Source organism: Bidens hawaiensis, unplaced genomic scaffold (genome assembly GCF_021521415.1).
Source record: "Bidens hawaiensis isolate Kalapana, Puna unplaced genomic scaffold, B.hawaiensis_p1.1 tig00019814_1, whole genome shotgun sequence".
NCBI classification, from domain to species: domain Eukaryota; kingdom Viridiplantae; phylum Streptophyta; class Magnoliopsida; order Asterales; family Asteraceae; genus Bidens; species Bidens hawaiensis.
Genome location: NW_027493013.1, coordinates 284,212 through 306,265, shown reverse-complemented (window position 1 = coordinate 306,265; position 22,054 = coordinate 284,212). Strand labels below are relative to the sequence as shown.

Below are 22,054 nucleotides of genomic sequence, written 5' to 3'. Positions count from 1 at the left end.
ATCGGTGACAAAAAAAAACGATAACTGATTTTCGGTTAGTTTCGTCGGTTTTCGAAACAGTTCGGTTAACTGGTCGATTATTGCTCATCTTGCCCATACATGATTTTTGATAGTGACTATTGTCTAATAAATATACATGTGATTCACAAAAGGTTTTTCTAAGTACTAGAAGATCAAGTAGTAACAATAATGTGTGATATAAAATTAGAGTGTATGGTGTTTACTTTCTTAAACTAAACTAAACATATGAGAATTATGAAATTACACTCACATGGATTAATATAATAAACCATATCATGGTCATGGTTGGAGTCTAGTTAAGGATTCGAGTAACATGTGATGATTTGTTATTAGAAATAGCCAAATAGGATTCTAGAGTCATGCTATTTTCTTAAGGTAATTAGTTCAAATACTCAATCAGTCAACCACCATTAGTCATCACCATGACACCATCATATTCGGATTCTGTTCATGCATTTTTTTTTTGGTTAGATGCTAAACAAATAAAAAATAATGATTTATTATGTGTTCACAGGTAATCAAATAAGGTAATGGAATGTTAATGTTTATTTTTTTTTCTTAATCATATTATATTTTCATTCTCCCATTCATTCCAATTTTCATTACACAGTTATAGATTACGTAAACAACCTATCGTTACCCTGTGATCCCGTTGTGTTTTATTTTTAAGCAAACAATGATCAAGTTTTAGTTAATATATTTTATAATACATGGTGTTTTAGTTCATATATATTCACTTTGGTTTATTTTATTAAAATAATAGACAAAGCTAATATGGTGCTTTGTTTCTAAAATGTGTTTTAGTTAATAAGTTTTGTGTAGTGTCTTTTTATTTATTTATTTATTTAGTAATATTCTAAAAATGGTGTTTTTGTTTGTTACAAAAAGGAACCGATTATGAAGTGAGCTTTATTTTTTAAAGTGAGTCATTTCTTAAATTGTGTAAAAACACATCATGTCATTGTTTTCATCTTAATCACTTATTAATCTAATCCAATGGCTAAAAGGTCTTCCTAACCTTTTTAAACACACTAGGCTTGCTAGTGTAACTAAAACTAGGCATCAGCAGAAAACAGACTCGTAAAACGCATCACCTCCGAACCCACGGTACCAGCCCGTTTCTAGAAGCGGGTTTGAAGTAAGACCCGCAAAATCCTATTGCAATTTAAATTAAATAAACAATCTAGTTTTAATAGGAGAAGACCACTATCAGCATGTAGCCTAAATATCTCCCCTAACTATCGAGCGCCCACACACGTGATATATATATATATATGTATCGATGTATTGAATTGTTAATAAATATTGATTCACTTAGATGATCTGCATAAACTGTGTCGCTCAAATCACACATTATGAACCGTTAAATGAATGACTAACAAAGACAACCCAAATCAAAAACCAATATATTCCTCACGAAAACTGTAGTTTGACTAGATGAAAGTCAACGTTTTAGATATTGCTTCAAATTGTCGAAATCAGACCACCAGACCCTATCAAAACTCAAATCGTATACTGTAAATATGTTTTGTATCTAGGCCAAATCGGTTCGGGTTTGAACGGGTCTACTATTCATCACAAAATAGTAGTTAGACCAGATGAAAAGTCAACGCTACAGATCTCGTTTCAAATAGCTAAAACCGTACCCACTAAACCAGAACCTATCAAAATCCAAACCGTTACTTTTAATCGGTTACGCATCTGGGTATGCTAGAAACAAGTTATTAGATCCCGGGTCAAACCAGGTCAGGTCAAAACGGGTCTACTATTCATCACGAAAACCGTGGTCTGACCAAATGAAACTCAACGCTACAAATCTCGTCTCGAATTGCCAGAACCAGACCCACCAGACCAGAACCTATCAAACCCAAACCGTATACTTTTAATCGTTTCTGCATCCGGGTATGCTAGAAACAAGTTATCAGATCCCTGGTCAAACCGGGTCGGTCTAAACGGGTCTACTATTCATTACATTACATTTAAAGGTTGGGTCTTTATTTATGTATGAACATATTGACTTTTTTTTGCTAAAAAATCCATCTTTTGACCTAATTCTCAACAACACAATAATATTAATTAATAATAATAAGATCAAAATCTATCAATGATTCTTTCTGGGTGAAGAAAAAAGACGAAATTAAACCGCAACTAAGGTCATTTTTTCATATAAAAATCCTTCATTTGCAACGTTTAATAATCACTGGTACGTTTCAATTTCTTGTTTTTATTTTATTTTATTTTATTTTTATAATTTGAATTTATCATCGCATAATTTGGATTCCTTTATTGGTAGATATGATAATCATTGTATTTACTATTTGGGTTTTATTTGTTGATTTTTAATTTTTTACAATTAATTTGATTGGCTATTGAAGATATTAATGGTGGTTTAGTTGAATTTTTTTAATAGTTTTTTGGTGTGAAATTTAGGGTGCAAACGAGCCGAGCTGCTCGCAAGCTAGGGTGGGTTCGAGCTCCTCGGCTAGGCTCGAGCCCGACCTTGAAGTTAAATGAGCCTAAGATCGAGCAGAGCCGAGCTTGGGTTGAGCTCGGCTCGGTTACAGAAATGAGCCAGCTTGGCTCATGTCGTTCCAAATAAAGTTTTTTTTAGCTACTTTTATTCGAGCTTTTATTGAACGAGCTACAAGCCCAAGCTACTGGAGCTCGGATCGATAAAAAAACTCGAAAAGAGGCGAGCTTTTTTGAGGTCGATTCGAAAATAAAGCTTGTTTAGTTATTGAGGCTTAACAATCCATGTGTATTTTTCAATTTTACTTGTTTTGGGCTTCTATGTGTTAATATTTTAGTTCCCAGTTGAGCTTGAGCCAAGCTTTGGCTCGTTGAAGGTACTACACGAGCTTAGGCTTGTTTAAGGTTTTAAATTATTTTGAGAAAAAACTCAAAATATAGAAAATAATTTAAAACGTATAAAATATAATTAATAATTAATAAACGAGCTGAGCCCAAGTTTGAAAAAAGAACTCACGAGCCAAGCTCAAACTTGAGGCTTAGCTAAACAAACACCACTAACACATTAACACACTATCCAGATACCACTGACGTGACATGTGGGCCATATAACATGCAAAAATGATCATATGGTCGTATGGCATGTGAATATGGTCATATGGGTCATATGGCATGCAAATTATACAACCCATGTAACGTGTTTGACTAATGCAGGAATGACTGATGTGACCACTGACAAAGTCATACGGCTCGTTTGATCATTTTTTGTCCTATCATACCGCCCTTTTGGCCATTTTTCGCCCTATTATACGCCCGTATGACCATTTTTCGCCTTATCATATGGCCCGTATGCCATCTTTGCCCAATCATATGGTCCGTATGACATTGTGTGGTCCTAATGGCATCGTATGGGCCCGTATGATATCCTATGGCTCGTATGATGTGACATTAGGCCTGGTGTACGCTTCCACGGGTGGTCTTTGTATAGCGTCAACCTTTACTAGAGTTCGTTCTCATATGATCAAAATGAACCGAATGATCTATGTATATTTATAAAATTCATACATTTTAGATTGCTTAACATACTATGCAGCTTACATATTGCAGGAGTCTATGTATTGATTGATCCTAAGGGGGGCTAAAGCATCTTAACTGTATAGCATCGGTTATGCAACCGTTTTTTCAGTTATTAGGAAATTAACATGGCTGTAACAACTGAGGAGCAGAATAATATAGACCAAGCAACCGATACTTTCCCGTTGCTAGTCGAAACTCGCGAACACACTCACGAACACGTGATAGATTTGGAAACCGGAGGTGACGATGACACATTATCAAACAGATCTGATGACTCTCTCCAAGTACTCTCTCGTTGCCGGCGGGGGGGTTCGTTGACCGGGTCAGTCACACTCGGTCACCATCGGTGGAGCCCATTTGACGCTTTACTGTGGATTTTAATTGAGCTCGGGTTTACTTTGGGTGAAATTATTGCATCGGTTGTTGTTTTGTATATTTCACGAAACGAAACGCCTCAAACGCCTTTGTTTGCTTGGATCGTTGGTTATACCGCTGGGTGTGTTGCAAGTCTTCCGTTTTTGTATTGGCGTTATCTTCATAGAAAGCAGGGTTCCGAAAACAGGTCAAATTCGACCCGACAGACACCTTCCGAGGGTAATAATAATAATCAACCCGAACCAAGTTCTTACATAACAATTTCGTTTGCTCGGTCTTCAGAAGAGGAGAATCGGGCTGCCACGTCAGCTGATACCCGGACTTGGCTAAATGCAGGTTCAAATGCTAGGTAATTTATTTTTGAATTTTTGAATATTATTTTAGATGGTTTAGATATAATTTTCGTGTGATCTAACGGTTGTAAATTGTTAACAGGATTGCTACGCTTATGGACCGTTTTAAAATGGGCTTGGATTGCTTTTTCGCTGTATGGTTCGTAGTCGGTAACGCTTGGATATTTGGCGGTCACTCATCATCTGCTGATGCTCCTAATTTGTACAGGTGGCAGTTTTGACTCAATTATATAATATATACAAATGGGTCGATTTGGGTTATGTTTAAGTAGGACTGTAAACGAACCGAAGCGAACAGAACGAGGCATTGTTCGTGTTTGTTTGTTAAGGTTTTATTGGAGAAACGAACGGTTCACGAACATATAAGCAAAGGAAATTTGTGTTTGTGTTCGTTTAAGAAATGATTTTGTTTGTTCGTTCGTTAATTTCATAAACGAACATAAATGTTAGGGTAATAAAAAAATATTCCAAAGAAAAAAAAACCTTAACAACTGAACGTGAGCAAACGAGCGTGAAGTCGTGAATGGAACGTAAACTAATGAACATTAACAAAACATAAACGAATGTAGGCAGCCAAATATAAACGAATAAACATTAACGAATACAAACGATCAAACATAAACGAACGCATTACCGAATGGTCATGAACACAACATATGTTCATGTTCGTTCATTTAAATAATCAAACATAATTTCTTGTTCATGTTTGTTCATTTACTAAACAAACAAACATAAACACACGATTAATTGAACATTTGGTTCGTTTACAGCCCTATGTTTAATGGTTAAATTGGTTGAAACTTAAAACCTTAAAATGTCTTTTATTATTGTTACAGGCTGTGTATAGTGTTTCTGAGTTTTAGTTGTATCGGGTACGCAATGCCGTTCATATTATGCGGAATGATATGTTGTTGCCTGCCTTGTATCATTTCAATCCTCGGTGTTCATGTGGAAATGAACAAAGTGAAGGGAGCAAGTGAAGAGTCTATAAACGCTTTGCCGACACACAAGTTTAAAATAAAGAAAAATGTATTTAACGACGTTAAAGATAATGACGAGTCGGGAGTTGATGAAGGCGGGATTCTAGCACCAGGGACAGAAAAAGAGCGGGCCATCTCCGGGGAAGATGCGGTAAGTTTTTAACTTATTGTTTCTCACTTATATTTGTTAACCATTTTCTTAACAAACATTTTGAGATTTCTTGTTTCTTGATGTGTTAACGCCAGCAGGGCCGTCTCCAAGAATCATTAAATTTTTTGGGCCGAAGGCGAACCTTTTTTTGGGCCTTGAGTAAAACAGTTTTTTGTTGTGTTTAAATAATTAAATATTTTTAATGGGCTTACTTGGTTATTATTTGGGTTGTGCAAAAAGTTTTTGTTTATAAAAATTAAAATAGGCTTAAATGAGTTGAGTAATTGGATTTAAACATTAAAAATACATAATCTTTTTTAAAAAAAAATTCGGACCTAGCGGGTAGTCGGGCCTAGGCCCGTCAACCACTTTGCGTTGGCTCATAGCCGGCCTTGTTAATAGGAACCAAATAATCATATATTTTGATTATAATTTTTATATATAAAATATATATACTTTAGTTAATTTTTTATCGTAATTTTATATATAATTATTATATATATATATATAGGTATATATATATGTAATATATTAAATAAAAACTGTATAAATAGTGGGCTCGTTTAGGCCTGCAAGCCATCTTGAGCTCAATAAGTGAAGCTCCTGGCTCGGCCTCATTTATTAAACAAACTTATTTTTATGCTCAAATTGTTTTAAGCTCTGCTGTATTCAAATTTTTAGAGAGTCGATCTCGAGCAGCTCACGATTGCTGAAGTATAGTCAAATGCATGATTTTTTATTTTATTTTATTTTATTTTTACCAAAATTGCTTTATGAAAGAAAAAGTCAGATTATTAATGTATAAACTATAACTAATAATATAGCTTTTTAATTAGAATTTTAATTCAATTGTTAATAACTAAATACAGAAAAGTATAATTCTTTGCTTACCATTTTTAACGTGAAACCCGTAAGTTTTAACATATAGATGCTTGAAAATGGTGCAGGTTTGTTGCATATGTTTGGCGAAATATGCGGATAATGATCTGCTGAGAGAGCTTCCTTGCATGCATTTTTTTCATATAGAATGTGTAGATAAGTGGTTGAAGATTAAGGCGTTATGTCCATTATGCAAGTTTGAAATCGGGGCTAGTAGTGACACGTCATCAACGCAAGAGTCTAATCAGCAACAAGTATGAAATATCAAGTAAGGTAAGTTAAACTCGCGGACCTCAAAGTTGAATTCGTTTAGGAAATGATGAGATTCTGTCGAGTTAAGAGTATGGTTATTGTCGGTCTTTTGGTTTAGACGATCAAATCAAATGGAATCGAGTATGTTGTTAATGATGGTTGTTTAATAAGCATGTATTTTGTGTCTACTTTATGGTTTGAAAGTCTTAATTATGCTTGTAAATTGTTTATATACATTCTAGTCTAAATTCTGGTTATATTTTTAACTGTAAAGATTATAGCTTTCGGTATGTAATATCAATTCCTGGAGTCTACATAACGCTATTTAGAGCTGTAATGAGCAAGCTGCTTGTGAGCTACTTTAGACTGGTTCATAAGAAGCTCAAACTGAACCAAGCTTAAACGAGCTTAATAAAAACAGTATATTGTGAGGTCCGTTTCACCATGCGGGTCACATACATAACCTCCGAAACCTCCATAATCGCCATGAAGCAGACAATGGTTTCAGTCGGTTTACCAAAGTTGATAGCCATCTCCCGAGCCAACTATACAGGTCAAATCAGGTCCAACTGTGTTCGGACGGAACCGGGTCCAGGTCCGTTTATTTTTTTCTCAATGGATTTTGTGTTAGTGTTAAAGTTGATTTGTCTTTGCGAACTCGATTTTGGCATCTCCAGTGGTGTTCTTAGACCCGATCCTCTAACCGTAGCGGTATGTATGTATGTATCTCAGGTTAAAGATCGCGGCACGATGGTCTGTATCCGAAAACAACCGTTGATCTATCCGTTTTAATTATCATTTCACATTTCCTATCAAAAGTTATAATATTACCCTGATGAGCGAATTACAGATTTCATGTGTGTGACGGTAGCATGATAATCGCCTTTCGGGTCTGTTAACAAGCTGTAATCGTTATCCCCGAGTCTCTAGGAACCGGATCCCATATAAAAAAAACATCAACTACACAAAAACTGATAACAGAAAATATATTTTAAAAAATGACAAAAACACAAAAGAATGCATTCATGAACCAAAATTCAAGATTTAGTAAACATCCATAAGAAGTTTTTAAGTTCACTCTCTACACAAACAAGAAAGATTTAAACTTTAAACTACCAACAAAGTACCCGAAAAACTCTAAAAACTTCTAGTAATTTTTTTCAATGTAAAACCGAAAACATTGCTATGTGAAAACCAGCATCTCAAAACAGAAGGACCAAGATTCGAGTGTTTATTATGCACTCGCCAAACAAACAGGGGGTTTAGTTCATCTACCGCACCGGCTGCTGGTTGTAGTGATTCTTCTCCTTTTTCTTAGCGGCTGCTAGCCTAGCACTCCTTGCAGCCGCCTCACTGGCGGCAGCTCTCGCAGCAGCGTCCATTTCCTTGTTGGACTTCTTCTTTTTAGCAGTAGCAGCCACCTTCCTTATCTTCTCTTTCACATCAACCTTCTCTGATCCGACAGCTTCTGATGCTGGATTGACAGTCTCGGGCTCAGGCACAACCTGATGTTCTTTGGTGTCCTTAGAAGCCTTTTCTTTCTTCTTTTTCTTTTTCGCGGTTTTGCTCTCGCCACCTGGCACACTTTTGTCTTTCTTATCGGTCTCCCCGTTTCTGTTATCAGTCTTCTCTTGGGCGCCGCCTGGTAAAGAAACGCACAAATTGGATATTTTTGTTAACTACCAGTTCGTGTTCACAATTTTTCATAAGTTGGCTAGTTCAGCCAATGTGGGACCGGATAGTAAGATGTAAACAAGCCAAGCAACTCGAGCTATTCAAGATCGGCTAGCTATTCAACTTGAGCCTAGTTTAAACGAGCTCGAGCATCGAACCTTTCAATATATGAGCCAAAGCCTGAGTCCAAGTTTCACTTATCGAGCTCGAGCAGGCTTGCGAGCTTAAAAGAGCTTATTATTTACAGTCTTTATTTACATAACATATAATCTAGAAATAAAAAGAATTAGTCTCTTGGGGAGTAAGGTCAATGAACCACATAATTATTATAAGATCTACTAATAAGTTACACTTAAATTTTAGTTGAGACCCTGCGTAATTTAAATACTGGAACCCTCAACTATAGTCCAACATTATAAAATAAGAGAACCTTATTTTCAAAGCCAAAATTCCAAAACCCCTAAAGAACTAATTTAAAACTGTTATTTATGTAAAAGTAGCTCATGTTTATCTAACTTGAAGTTATGTAAAACTAGCCATTTATTGTGTCAATTAAGACCGTAACGCGTGGATAACTTAACCCTCTTAGGTTTAAGATCGTATTGTTTGTGCAATTTAGTTGTTAATTTGTTTGTTCCATCATTGGTATTAATTAAACTATTAATAACAGATTAACTAGTACTAAAGAATAATATTCATTTTGACAACCCGACTAAGGTGGACCCCAGTGGACTTGAATCCAGTATTCACCACTGACTAGAATGACAAATGAAAGGGCATAATAGTAATTTCTGAAAAATCAGCAAAAGAATGATCTGCTACTATTACCTAATATCACTGGTTCAATTTTGTGCCTAAATTTATTGTTGGTTGATAAATTTAGGAAAATGTGCAATTACCTAATAATTAAAACAGATATGAAGTATTGAAATTATATATGAAAGAATCTTTAATAGCTTACCATTGGCATCGTCTTGACCGTTATTTTCAGCTAACCCTAATTCTGCAAGCACTGCATCCAGCTCAGCAAGTTCTTTCTTTTTTATTTCCTTCTTTGACAACTGTCTGTCATTGTCTTTAGGCACAACGGTCTCTTTTTCAGCGGGCTTTTCAACAACGGGTTCTTTTTCTGGTTCATGGTCGCTTTCCTCATCATTATCATCAGCAATTTCATCATCTTCACTTTCACTTTCCTGCAAAAAAAATAATCATTCAACAAAACAATGAAATTCATCATGTTGATTATACAACATGATCCAGACACCACAATGTATGTATTTCATTCATAACTAATGTAACGCTAAAGAACTACGAACATAAATGTTCTCTATTTCAAATCACACAAGATCACTATTCTTAAGAAAATTAATATACTTTAAATAATCTTGTTTTAGTATTTAATTGAATCTCGACTTTCTAACATGGATCATTAACTTTGAAATTCATCACTATCAAGAAAAAGAATGCAACTTTCTCAAATTGGCAGATACTTCTCTAGCTATAACTTCGTTTTTTAACACGTACTATACGCTCTTCAGTTTCTTTTATCATAGATTCTATCAATACAAACGATAAAAGAAATAACCTCGTGACCTCAGACTTGAGAATATAATTCTTGCATGCCACATAAGAGAACCTTTTAGTAGCAATAATAACCCTAAAAAGGTCAACTACACAATAAGCAAGGATTATACTTTTAAGTTTGAGGTCACGATGTTACCTCTTACATCATATGCAAATATAGAAGCAATATTAAAGAAAAAACTTGAGAGTGTACATACTTTGTTAAACAAAGATCTTAGAGCTCGATAAGAACCTGCTAGTTTTAGAAAGTTGCATCTTTTACTTAAACGGAGATGAACTTAAAGATTAGTGATCTATATTGAAAAATAGAGATTTGCTAAGATATATAACAATGATATTTAAATTGCATTAATTTTCTCATTAAATCTACAAATTGATACTCCAAGGCCATTAATATATGTACGCTGAAATGATCATCAGAAAAAACTTGAAAACCCTAAGCCCAACTATCATCATACTTTCGAACCACACTAAGATTTGGAAACCATACTACCAAACCCTAACTAAAATTTCATCCAATCAAAATAACTAAATATCATTAGAGTTTAAGATAATGAATACGAAAACAACGCATTCGCTACACACTTAAAGTATCTTACAAAATCGATGCTACAGCATTGAGCATACTTTAAACATTAAATTACTATCCTAAATGTTAAAAGCGTCCAGAACGAAGTTTACAAAATTTTTAAGCGCTCACATTGACAAATGATCATCTCATTATAAGTGTTCAAAAAACACACAATTTACTCATGAGATACATACAATGATAGCATATATTATGAATTATGCCTATTATCATCCCACATTTCTCAAAAATGATCATCTTAGTATCATATATTCAAAGAATAGATCATAACACTAACAATTAGCAACTGTTCCATGATGTCTTACCTCAATAGGAGTCTCATTTCCTTTGACATTCTCTGGCTGCACTCCGGCACCGACGCCCCAAACTGGTGGTGGAGCAGTGGTTGCATAATAATCATCATCATCTTCATCATCCACATCAGCCCATGACTTAACCGTTAATGGTGCTGGAGCCCAAAAAACCTGCTCCTTCTCCGCCTTACTCTCCTTATCCTGTTTCTTCGATTCACCCCCCTTTTTTGAAGAACCTTTATCCGACTTCTTCTTCTTCTTTAAGCTTCCTAGGGCTGCAAATACATTAGTGCTGTTGATTGCTATCGGATCATCCTTTCGGTTTCCACCTCCAACCATTTTTCTTCAGAAACTCAATACCTACCTTCACCAAATCAAAAAATTCAAATAACTTACACACACACACACACACACACAGAGCTGTAAACGAACCGAACCAAACAAAGCCTTATTCATGTTTGTCCGTTAAGTTTTTATTGGATAAATGAACGGTCCACAAACAGCTAACTGAACGAAATTTCTTGTTCTTGTTTGTTCATTAAGGAAATGAACTTGTGCATGAATAGTTCACGAACACAAATGAACACAACGTTTTATTTAGTTTTGTTAACCGCGAACGGTCGGTGTCAACGGTTCAGTCTGGCTGTTTGTGTTGGTGTTTTATTAACCTTTATACTCATATGTTAAGCTTACATAAAAATAACTCACATATATATATACATTTATGTTTTATAGTTAAAATCATTAAAAAAATTAACACCTTCAATGAACAAACATTAAAGAGCATAGACAGATGTAAAAAGAACACATTATCGAACGCTTATGAACACAATTGAACTAAAGTGACCTCTGACACATTATCAAACGTTCACAAACACAACTCAACGAATGTGACCTCTGTGTTCATTTAAATCAAACAAACATAAACAGACGTAAATTAACACATTATCGAACATTCACAAACACAATTGAACTAAAGTGACCTCTGTTTGTGTCCGTTTAAACTAAACAAACATAAACTGACGTAAAGTCGTAAACAAACACATTATCGAACATTCACAAACACAACTGAAAGAACGTGACCTTTTTTTGTGTTCGTATAAATCTAACGAGCATAAACAAACTCCACAGTTCACAAACACTTTGCCGAACATTCAGTTAGTTTACAGCTACACACACACACACTTTGCCAAACGTTAGGTTCGTTTACAGCTACACACACACACACACACACATATATATATATGACACACACGCACACATTGTATATGCAGCAGAACACTTTGCCAAATGTTCGGTTCGTTTACAGCTACACACACATATACATATACATATATCACACACATTATAACAGTTTATTAATGGAGAATTAAGGATCGTTAAATCGATACCTAAATTGACGAAACTAGGGCTCGAACAAATAAACACGAAAAGACGGCGTTTACGGATGTGAATATGACGGAAAACACGATATTGTTTAACAAAACAAAGCTCCGACGGTGTTAAATTAGGATCGGAAAATGTTGAGTACGGAATTGATGAGAATTGACGACAGTGATCGGAAATGAACGACGGTGAAGGTTAGGGTTTATTATTATTAATTGAAGAGAGTGGATCTGATATTAATATTAATCAGGTGGTGGTGATGGTGGTTTCTGTGATAATAATTTGATTGATTATTATTATCTTTTTCACAATCAGGTGTATAATATTAGTTGTGTGTGTATCTCACATGTATTTGTTTGTGTGTGTATATATTAGGAAAATATTTAATTTATTTAATGAATAATAAGCGAGTCGAGTCAGGTTGAAAAGCTACCAACGAGCTGAGTTTGAGCTGAGAGCCTTCACAATGGGCTTCAAAGCATGAGGTTTAGATAAATGTGGCATTAAGGGGCGGATAAATGCTGCATGGACTCCAACGTTGTGGATAGTGTTGTAGTAATCATTAGTTGACTGGTAAGGTGATGACTAACGATTAAGTGCCGCCCAGTTGACATTTTTACAACCATGATTTTGGAGTCAAGTCCTTTGGTGAAAGTTTGTAGGATCTTACGAAATGACGGACGGCCATAGGGTCCTTATGTCATTCTCTCTCTCACACACACATAAACACCCGCACACAATTTATTAATTTTAAATAGTGTTTATGAAAAGGTTTAGCGTTGTGAAAGAAAATGGAGGGTTTTGAGAAAAGTTGATGCGGTGCTAATGTGTTAGCTTGCGGAAGTCTAGCGTTGTTGGTGCCCTTAGTATGACCCGAACTCGGTTTGGTTCATTTACACTCATACTTATGTAAAGGGGCTTACGTCATTATTTGTTCGCTTTGAAGTCCGAGAGTGATTGTATATTGTGGAAAGTTATGTAGTTCATTTAAAGACATGTGCCACGAAAAGAGACCCGCGTTATGTATCGATTATTTTATCTTTATAGCAACATAAAATGTATACAATGGAAAGTTACTTGGTTCATTTAAATACATACTTGTAATACATAGACACACTCGTTATGTATAGATTATCTTCTATTTATAAATACGATATAAACAAACCAAAAGCTTTTAAGAAAATGGTGTTACATAATGTTCTCAATTTATCATACGAGATAACACAATTATCATGACACCTAACGATAAAGGGCGGTGATTCTCTCGGCTAGTTTAATGCACATTATAGGGTGGTTTAAACTTTTCACAATATTTCAACGCTAAGAGTCGCGAACGATAAGCAAACATCTGTTTAACGAGATGTATGCCATAGTCATACAACTCACTTAACAAATGAGAATCATGCCATTGTTGTGAGACACTAGTCACATCGATACGCAAACCATAAATCATAATTATTATATGTATATTATTTTATGCTTTCAATATTCTCAGTCAACACAAGCTCTTTCTTAAAATGGTTTAAATCCCATAATAAAATTACTAAATCATACTAGTTTAAACTATAAAAGGTACAATAAAAAAATAGGTGTATGTGACATCGACGCCAATATACGCCCTGAGCAACAAGATTGATATCATGAGAAAAATGCTCGTTATTTATTTCAATCAAAATTCACTAAACTAGGCGACAAAAAATAGAAAGATCATAAGAAATACAATTAATACAAAGAATATTTTGATCATAAGCCACCTGTTTGATGATATACCATTAAGATACCTCATTAGTTGCCCTTGTGCTCCTTCTACGTTTGCCAGTGTATCTTCCATGTTCTCATCAATCCTGTTAACGGGTCGGGTTCAAATTTCGTTTTTTCATAAATAATTACTGTCAATAATAATTTGATTACTTGAATTATATGATTAATGAGGTTTAACACATTAAAAACTTTGTGTAGAAGCCATATCATGTTATCATAAGTTGAAAGTCAAAGGTAAAAATCAATGGGAAGTAATATGAGACTAACCTAATTGCAAGCTCTCCTTGTTGAGAAACCATGGTTGCCAATTGAGTGAAAATGCCACCTAACTCATGAATGGTTGACTCGACATTGTGAAGAGCCTCAGCCCGGCTCTGCATGTAAGTATCCTGTAACGGAACCATCTGTTGACTTTGTTGCTGTTGACTTTGACTTTGTTGTTGTAATAATGGCTGAGATTCTCCATCTGCATGCTTCCTGGAAAGTCAATAGTCAACAATGAAAGTCTATAGATAAATTTCAACCCATGTACTTTTGAACAGGTCAAATAATTAACTTAAAAGTATATGGGTCAAACGGGTCGAGATAGCTCAATTTGATTGGTACACATCAGATAATTTGAGTTTGACAAATCTACCCAAGCATCGCTAATGCTGTTTTTTTAATCTTTTCATGCAAGATGAGAGTAAAATTGACAAAATCAAACTTTTTGATTGTGTACAGTTCGGTTTACACAGGCTGATACAACTGGTTAAAACGCCAAGTTGTTTCAAAATTTTATGTACGGGGTCAACCAGACCCGGCCCCAAAATCATCATTTTCAACCTGAACCCATTCTGACTTCTGAACCTTTGATCTGTTACCCGACGGCAAGGGTAAGTTTTTTACTCAAAAACTTGGTTTTTAAGTGTTTAAAAACCGTTCAGTTTCGGTTTTCTTTTTGGGTTCTGTTCTGTTTCAGTTTTTGCGGTTTACCATTTGGGTTTGAAACTGTTGGGCCAAAATTGTTTTTTTGCTAAAAATTAATGAATTTAGGCCTAAAACTCTGGGCAAAATCTTCTTGTTAATTAATGATTAATTAATTATTATGCATTTAGGTTAAAATATTTGGGTTACAGTACTTCCCAAACTCTTATAAATACTTAAAATTCAAAATAAAAGAATGTAAACACTTAAAATTGTTTCGGTTTCGTTTGGACTTTACAAAAAAAATAAAACCAAACAATCGTTTTTGTTTGAGTTTGGTTTTTCGATTTGGATCGGTTTTATGCATACTCCTACTACTGGCCTCTTTTAAGAGCTATAAAAAAGACATTGGTCTCAAAATATATATCTAAGAAGAACATAAGGTGTCCCTACTAATAAGATCAAATGATCAATTATAGAAAATAAGCAGTAATAGATTTGACAAATTAATCAAAATGTGCACAAAATGTCTAAATTTTACCTGGGGAATAATGGAGCTGAATTTGAGGTGTTGTTAACCCAAGGAGGCGGTGAAATTGAAGCGCTAGTTTTTGAATCTTTGATTAAGGGGCGTTGTCGGGCAAATGGATTAGCAGGCTCTTTTGAAGTATTTGCAGAAAATAACTGTCTTCTATTTTCATGAACCTTCAAATTCTGCAGTCAAATGATAACAAGTTTGACTAATATGAATCACAAACAAATTTAGATACTTAGATGTGTCAAGCAACAAAATTATACCTCTGTTCTCATAGTAAGGACTTCTTTAAACTCTTTTGTGGCCCCCATCAGACGATTCTTCAAATTATCAACAACTGTAGTTGAATGGGTAGTTGTGTCACTTGAAATGTTATCACTTTCATTTTGTGAATTGCAAACGAGCTGCAAATCAACTACTGCTGCATTAAGTGCAGTGATGTCCTGTTTGATGACAGCTGTCAGCTCTTGTATCTCCACCATTGGATCGTCAAAAACAGAGGTCCTTTTTGCTACTGGAAGAACAAATGAAGATTGGGTCAAAACTTGATACAAAAGATAGCAGAATCTTAGATAATTCAACTGCAAATGTATAATACAACGATGAAAAGAGCAACCAGAACACACATTGCTACTATGTAGCCACCATATTAATATAGAAAATAACAACCTATTGACAAATGTGTATAAGTTAACATAATTCTGTTAGTACATATCCATTAAAGTGACCTAATCTATTAGTGCGTCATCAGATTGTCAGGCTTGACACAGGAACGGTAATGTCATGCAAATTTCGTTTGATCCTGCCTTCACCACATATTGATAACTATGTCAACCTCTCATATAAATAGGGGCTTAAATCTGTACTAGAAGTCCAAAAATATATCAACAGATAACAAATAACAATCAACTCATCAATCATCATCATTCACCAGTGTGAGGATTAACTACTAAACAGGTTAGTTCCTACGTGATATCTACTTGCTTATTAACGCTTTGCACGAAGTCCTTACTTTCGTGTTGCATAGTTTATTTAGAGTTTTTAGATGATGGATAAGGTCCATCTTCCTTAGAGCCAGAGCATCTTGTTGGATCTTTTTAAGCACAATTATTTTGCTTAAAGCGGTGTTCTTATAGTCATTATCAATTATGTAAGTTTGTTGATTGTGTGCAATTAATAATGAATACAGCAGCCTTTGTTATTTGCATACACATGGAACTGGTTCGTGTACGAATCGATTTTTAACCGTAAAAACCGGAACCTAAGAGATCCTAATTACTATTCAGGCAAGGCGAGGTACAGAGAAAGCGCCTCGCTGCCATTCAGGCAACCTGTTGGATTTTGGCGAAAGATTTTAGTAAAACTCTGGCCAAATCCTAAATATCCGGCAAATTTCAGCAAATTGTGAGCAAACTGGTCTGAAAATCCAACGATGACCTGGGACCAGCCTAAACTAGCCCCTAAACAAGCCTAAAATATGTCTAAAACCCCCTACACTAGCCCTCGTTTTTTAAGCGCCTTGCGGCTTTTAACAAATAACTATGGTTCATCAGTGTGAAGATTAACTAGAAAACAAGTTAGCGTTAGGCACTGGTAAGCTCACGAGAATTAGAAAATAGATTTTAATTAATATTAATAGGCACTAATATCACCTTAAGAGATCAAATCTGTATAATATACAAACTGCATAATCACATGAAGCTAAATCGCAAACACAATTGCATACAATTCTCACTATAGGTTAAAATCAACAATGCATCAATAATTTTCAAAAACTAAATCTAGACATAACCTACTAGCTCACATTTCGCAAGTTTCGCTAGCTTCTGCGACATATATACCGTGCCCAATTTTCGAAGCTCTTGTATTAAACTATCCAACAATGACCCTAAACAAGCCTAAAATATGTCTGAATCCCCCTACAATAGCCCTCGTTTTTAAGCGCTTCGCGCCTTTATCAACTATGATTCATCAGTGTGAGGATTAACTAGAAAACAAGTTAGCATTAAGCTTTAAGGTGCTGGTAAGCTGACGATAATGAGAAAATAGCTTTTAATTAATATTAATAGGCACTAATATTACCTTAAAGATCTAATCTGTATAATATACAAACCTAAACAGTTAAATGCGGAAAAATACCAGATATCGGTCGTCGTTGCCCAATATTTCATACATCGGTTATCGCGGTGGCATATCGGTGGGATATCGGTCATTTAAATATCATGTAAAATTCATATATATAGCAATTTTACAATAATAATTCAGTATACCCTCCTACCATTAACAAATTAACCCTTTGCAACTTGCAAAACACTAATAATCGTAGCAAGTAGGAAATGATTAGGACTTATAACACTAACATTGAATACTAAAACTTGATAACTAAGACTTAAAACACTGATACCGAGAATACCGGTCAAATATCGGTCAATTTCGCTGATATTATATACAAACTGCATATTCGCATGAAGCTAAATCACAATTGCATACAATTCTCACTATAGGTTAAAATCAACAATGCATAATCTAATAAACTCACATTTAGCTAATTTCGCAAGCTTCTGTGACGTATGATGAATACCGTACCCAATTTTCGAAGCTCGTTTATTAAACTCCGTCTGAAACAAAGCCTTCGATCCTTTAACCGAACCACCACCACCGGAACCCCTAATTTCCGTACCATTTACCGATTTCCTTAACCTCTCAACTACGCTACCAAACTCCTGCGTCCGATCTCTACACGATGAGCCTGTGGTCTTCAGATTCATCGTATAAATCCTAAATTTGGTCACGGATTTCAACGGCAAGGTGAGATTGTGTAGAAATTGGATCGAATTTGATGCTAGTGGATGCAATTGGATCGAATTGGACTGTGAATTGAATTTGATTGGATTGAAATGGATCAAAACCCTAAGAGAATTGGGGATTTGTGTTTTAACGTAAATGTGGATATAGACGGAAACGGTGGATGTTGAGTTTGTTAAGTAATCCGGATGTTATTACTTGATATTATTCGGGTTAGTGGGTAAAACCGCGGGTATCAGACAGCGTTGTAAAAATCGCTAGTTGCTAGACGGACGGTGGGGTGGGGACCAGTGGCTAGTCGGGACTAATTGGATCGGACTTTAATGTATAATTTTTAGTTATATATATATACACATTTTTATATGTAATTTTCAGTTTTATACGTACACAAACATATTTTGGCATGAATCTCGCTGGAAACCAATGGTTTTTGCTGGAATCTCGCCGGAAACCGATGCTTTTGGTCGGAATTTTATCGGAAACCGTTGAGTTTGGTCGGAATCTCACCGGAAACCGTCATTTTGGCCGGATTGACCATTGACCGATAAATTAGCTGACTGGCCCAAAATTAATCAGTGAAGTGGGGACGAGGGATTAATCAGTGCCTAGTCAGGAATTTTGCAACACTGGTATCAGAAATATTCGTTAAGTTTGGAAACTAGATGGTTAGATGACGAGCCGGATCATGGAAGGTGACATTCACTCACCGCATTGTCGTGCCTTCAGACGAGTGCTTACGGGCGTTGGCCTTAGGTTAGTTTTTTCCCATATCTAAAGGCGAGTGTGGTAAATTTAGCTAGTGACCCATTTGAAGGGTTCGTTGGCCGCTAAAAAAATAAAAAAGGATGACGAGTCAAGACTGAGTTCAAATGAATGATTTTAGAAAAAAGTGACAATATAGGTTTACTGGTTACGTTATTTTAGAAAATTACTGCATTAAGTCATGATAATCACTTTATATGCACACAAAATCTGACTATTGACACTGCATAAGCACAAAATAAGAATCATAATACTACTTAAAGTCACAATAATACATATAATATCAAAGATAAAAAAAAATCAAGTGTTATATTCACTATTTTTGCAACTGAGTTATATTACAATCTGAAACTCTATTTTTACAAATGATCAAAAAACCAATAACCAAAATGCTAAGAAACTAGAAGCAAGAACACAATACAAGCTTCAATAACACTAACCAACACCTTCAAAACTCTCCGGTGAACCACCACAACCGACGTCCCATACGCGATCATCACCGGGAACCTACATTCCCCAACCGACGGATCCTCCCCCGTCACAACCGCCAACCCCGAAAACTCACAATCCCACTCACTTTGTCCTTGAAGTTGATAATACATATTAAACGCGTACGACGCGTTTCCCACTAAACTCAACCTATTACACGACGACCCGAACCCTAACGACGTGCAATCAGACAAACTACACGCGTAATCAATCTCCTTCGCCAACCCATCCAAATCCTTGACACGTGGATTCAACACGCACCACTGACGTTTCATATATTCGACGCCCACGACCGGGGCCAACCCTTTATTCCTCTTTGACCCGGTCAAATCCACCTCGTATTTCGGCTTCCCATCATACTCAAAAATCCCCCAATGCGTCTCGAAAGACCCGGGGGCAATACTTTTTTTATTCTCGTCCAAAAGACTAAACAGATAAATCTCCAGGTATCCCGGTCTAACCGGGGTACCTTTTAATGACAACACGTGTTTAATAACACCTTGGTTAAACCGCTTCGCGTTTTTTACATTCGCGTTAGTATCCCCGTCAGTGGGCCACCCTATCTCACCAACAATAATGTCCATATCCGGATACCCGGATTTCGTCAGCGACGCGACTAACGTGTCGTAATTCGCGTCGAACACGTTCGTGTAAACCCGGTTTCCATCTTTTACCGGGTTATTCGACCCGTCGAAGAAGGCGAAGTCCATCGGGAAGTACGGGTTACCGTATAAGCTGAGGAACGGGTATATGTTGACGGTGAACGGGGCGTCGTTCGAGTAAAGGAACTGGATGATTTCGATCGTTGCGTCTTTGACTTCGGGCCGGAAGTCGCCTGCAGACGGGACGGGGTTTGATTCGGGTGATTCGTAGATGTCGGCGTTTAACGGGACGGTTGCTTTGATTCGGAGGCCTAAACCAGCGCGATTTAGCGCGTTTTGAACGTTTTTTAACGCGGGTAATGTGATCTGCAAGTATGTTGCATTGTATGCTTTCAGAAAGGGTTCATTTCCTACTGCAACGTATCTGTAATGTTTAAATTGTTTGAATCAAATTAGGAACATGCAGAAGGTTTGGTTGCATGTAATAAAAACCGAAAAAACCGAACCGATACAAAAACCGATGATTTGGCTTTCTGTTTTTGAAAAAAAAAACCGAACCGGGTCGGTTTTGATTTTGAATGAAACAAAAAGCCAACTGAATTTATAGATTTTCATTTTAAGCAATTTTTAAAAATTTAACAAATTTATGACTTATATATTTTACCTAAATGTATAGTAATTAGTAAACGATTAGTTATTAATTAATAAAATGATTTAGGCCCAAGTTCATATTTTTGGCCAATTTTTTTCAGCTCAAAATTTTCAAACTTAAATGATAAACCGAAAACAATTAACCCAAACCGAAAATGGAAACCAAACGGTTTCTAAAAATTCAAGAACTGAACCGAATTTATAGATTTTCATATTTAACTTTAATTAATTTATAAAAGTTTAGTAAATATATAACTCATATAATATTTAACCCGCATGTGTAATAATCAATTAGTCATTAATTAATAGAACGATTAAAGCCCAAATTATAATTATAAATGAAGTTTTGTCCAGACACAAAATTTTCAAGCTCAAATATCACCACCTAGAAAACCGAAACTAAAACAAAAAAAAAATTTAATCCAAATTCCGGTTTTAACCCAAAACGGACCCAAATCAAAACCGTGCACATCCCTAGATATAATTTGCATAATGTTGACAACTGAAAAACCCAAAACCGAACGGTTTTAATTTCGGTTTTCGAATTGGTACAATTTCTTTTAAGCTTAAAAATTTAGACAAAAACATAAAACCAATTCAAAAACCGACACAAACCAAACCGTGCACACCCCTAGACATAATATCCGCATCAATTTACGAACACGAAGAGCCCGAATTCGATGTAATAATGCAAAACCGGACATGAACAGACATACTTACTTGATATCAACACCACTAGGATAGGCAAAGCTAGTGACATTAGCATCCACCCAATACTCTGCATAACTCGGGTCTCTACTCATTTCCAATAACATGAAATTGGGTATTGCCACCATCACTTCTATACCCGACCCGATTAACGCCTCCATTATCGGCTTCTCCGCTTCGAATAACTTCACTTTCTTGAACCCGTTTTCAATCATCATCTCCACCACCTTGTCCGCCGGTAACTGGTGGCTTGTCATTGTGCCCCAGTTTACTCCAACACCCACATTTGAATTTGAATTTGAATTTGAATTTGGAATTGAATTTGTTATTGTTGACAGTAGTGAGAAACAGAGGAGTAATGTGGTGATCATTGCCGTTGATTTAGGGTTTTGATTTGAAGAAATTGGAGGGAAAATTGAAGGTGAATTGGGGTTTTAGAATTGGTTACTGTTATTATTATTATTCAGTTGAGGAAGATGAGAGTAATATGGCCATGCAATAATAATGTGTGTGATGTGACATCATAGTGATGTCATCTTTTTTATTATTTAAAATTTAGACTATCCGTAATGGTAAAGAGTTGTGGCGTTATCGGCTGAAAACGTCGGGGGCACACCGCCGGGCTGACGTTTTCTACAAAACGCTTAAGTGACACGCATTTTGATAATTTTGATAAAATTATGTGGGGTTGGAGAGGTGAGAGAGGGGAATATATGTAATTATTGTATAAGAGTTGTGTGTTTTGCCACTAC

At 35.7% G+C, this 22,054-nt stretch overlaps 4 protein-coding genes across 6 annotated transcripts; 1 reads left to right on the top strand and 3 right to left on the bottom strand.

Annotated features, from left to right (window-relative positions):
• The first annotated feature begins 3,587 nt into the window (after positions 1-3,587).
• Positions 3,588-6,830, top strand: LOC143559389 (E3 ubiquitin-protein ligase At4g11680-like). Its single transcript, XM_077047985.1, has 4 exons — positions 3,588-4,291; positions 4,378-4,503; positions 5,132-5,426; positions 6,374-6,830. Exons 1-4 carry the CDS (start codon positions 3,693-3,695, stop codon positions 6,563-6,565), a joined length of 1,212 nt encoding a protein of 403 aa, XP_076904100.1. The 5' UTR covers positions 3,588-3,692; the 3' UTR covers positions 6,566-6,830.
• A 782-nt stretch (positions 6,831-7,612) lies between these two features.
• Positions 7,613-12,405, bottom strand: LOC143559390 (uncharacterized). Of its 2 annotated transcripts, none has more exons than XM_077047987.1 (4): positions 12,089-12,405; positions 10,710-11,061; positions 9,193-9,424; positions 7,613-8,199 (listed from the first exon to the last, which is right to left on the bottom strand). In XM_077047987.1, the coding sequence occupies exons 2-4, from the start codon at positions 11,034-11,036 to the stop codon at positions 7,829-7,831; spliced, it is 930 nt and encodes a 309-aa protein (XP_076904102.1). In that variant the 5' UTR covers positions 11,037-11,061; positions 12,089-12,405; the 3' UTR covers positions 7,613-7,828. The 2 variants fall into 2 exon arrangements, with proteins under 2 accessions (XP_076904102.1, XP_076904101.1); XM_077047986.1 differs by having other exon boundaries at positions 10,710-11,057.
• A 1,250-nt stretch (positions 12,406-13,655) lies between these two features.
• On the bottom strand, positions 13,656-18,251 carry LOC143559368 (syntaxin-32-like). 2 transcript variants are annotated; one of them, XM_077047965.1, is made up of 5 exons: positions 17,872-18,251; positions 15,549-15,799; positions 15,292-15,464; positions 14,112-14,321; positions 13,656-13,927 (listed from the first exon to the last, which is right to left on the bottom strand). In XM_077047965.1, exons 1-5 carry the CDS (start codon positions 17,966-17,968, stop codon positions 13,768-13,770), a joined length of 891 nt encoding a protein of 296 aa, XP_076904080.1. In that variant the 5' UTR covers positions 17,969-18,251; the 3' UTR covers positions 13,656-13,767. The 2 variants fall into 2 exon arrangements, with proteins under 2 accessions (XP_076904080.1, XP_076904081.1); XM_077047966.1 differs by having other exon boundaries at positions 17,825-18,244.
• A 979-nt stretch (positions 18,252-19,230) lies between these two features.
• On the bottom strand, positions 19,231-21,718 carry LOC143559366 (glucan endo-1,3-beta-glucosidase 8-like). The gene is made up of 2 exons (XM_077047963.1): positions 21,315-21,718; positions 19,231-20,367 (listed from the first exon to the last, which is right to left on the bottom strand). Exons 1-2 carry the CDS (start codon positions 21,671-21,673, stop codon positions 19,245-19,247), a joined length of 1,482 nt encoding a protein of 493 aa, XP_076904078.1. The 5' UTR covers positions 21,674-21,718; the 3' UTR covers positions 19,231-19,244.
• Positions 21,719-22,054: the final 336 nt, after the last annotated feature.

What these genes read in the sequence shown, in the direction of transcription:
- LOC143559389 (XM_077047985.1), top strand. Translation starts at nt 3,693, where the DNA reads ATGGCTGTAACAACTGAGGAGCAGAATAATATAGACCAAGCAACCGAT. An exon ending in AATGCAGGTTCAAATGCTAG is followed by an intron (nt 4,292 to 4,377) that starts GTAATTTATTTT and finishes AATTGTTAACAG; the next exon opens with GATTGCTACGCTTATGGACC. An exon ending in GATGCTCCTAATTTGTACAG is followed by an intron (nt 4,504 to 5,131) that starts GTGGCAGTTTTG and finishes TTATTGTTACAG; the next exon opens with GCTGTGTATAGTGTTTCTGA.
- LOC143559390 (XM_077047987.1), bottom strand. Translation starts at nt 11,036, where the DNA reads ATGGTTGGAGGTGGAAACCGAAAGGATGATCCGATAGCAATCAACAGC. An exon ending in GAAATGAGACTCCTATTGAG is followed by an intron (nt 9,425 to 10,709) that starts GTAAGACATCAT and finishes TTTTTTTTGCAG; the next exon opens with GAAAGTGAAAGTGAAGATGA. An exon ending in CGGTCAAGACGATGCCAATG is followed by an intron (nt 8,200 to 9,192) that starts GTAAGCTATTAA and finishes TTTCTTTACCAG; the next exon opens with GCGGCGCCCAAGAGAAGACT.
- LOC143559368 (XM_077047966.1), bottom strand. Translation starts at nt 18,053, where the DNA reads ATGAATCTGAAGACCACAGGCTCATCGTGTAGAGATCGGACGCAGGAG. An exon ending in GCTTGCGAAATTAGCTAAAT is followed by an intron (nt 15,800 to 17,824) that starts GTGAGTTTATTA and finishes TTGTTCTTCCAG; the next exon opens with TAGCAAAAAGGACCTCTGTT. An exon ending in TCCTTACTATGAGAACAGAG is followed by an intron (nt 15,465 to 15,548) that starts GTATAATTTTGT and finishes ATTTGACTGCAG; the next exon opens with AATTTGAAGGTTCATGAAAA.
- LOC143559366 (XM_077047963.1), bottom strand. Translation starts at nt 21,673, where the DNA reads ATGATCACCACATTACTCCTCTGTTTCTCACTACTGTCAACAATAACA. An exon ending in CCTAGTGGTGTTGATATCAA is followed by an intron (nt 20,368 to 21,314) that starts GTAAGTATGTCT and finishes TAAACATTACAG; the next exon opens with ATACGTTGCAGTAGGAAATG.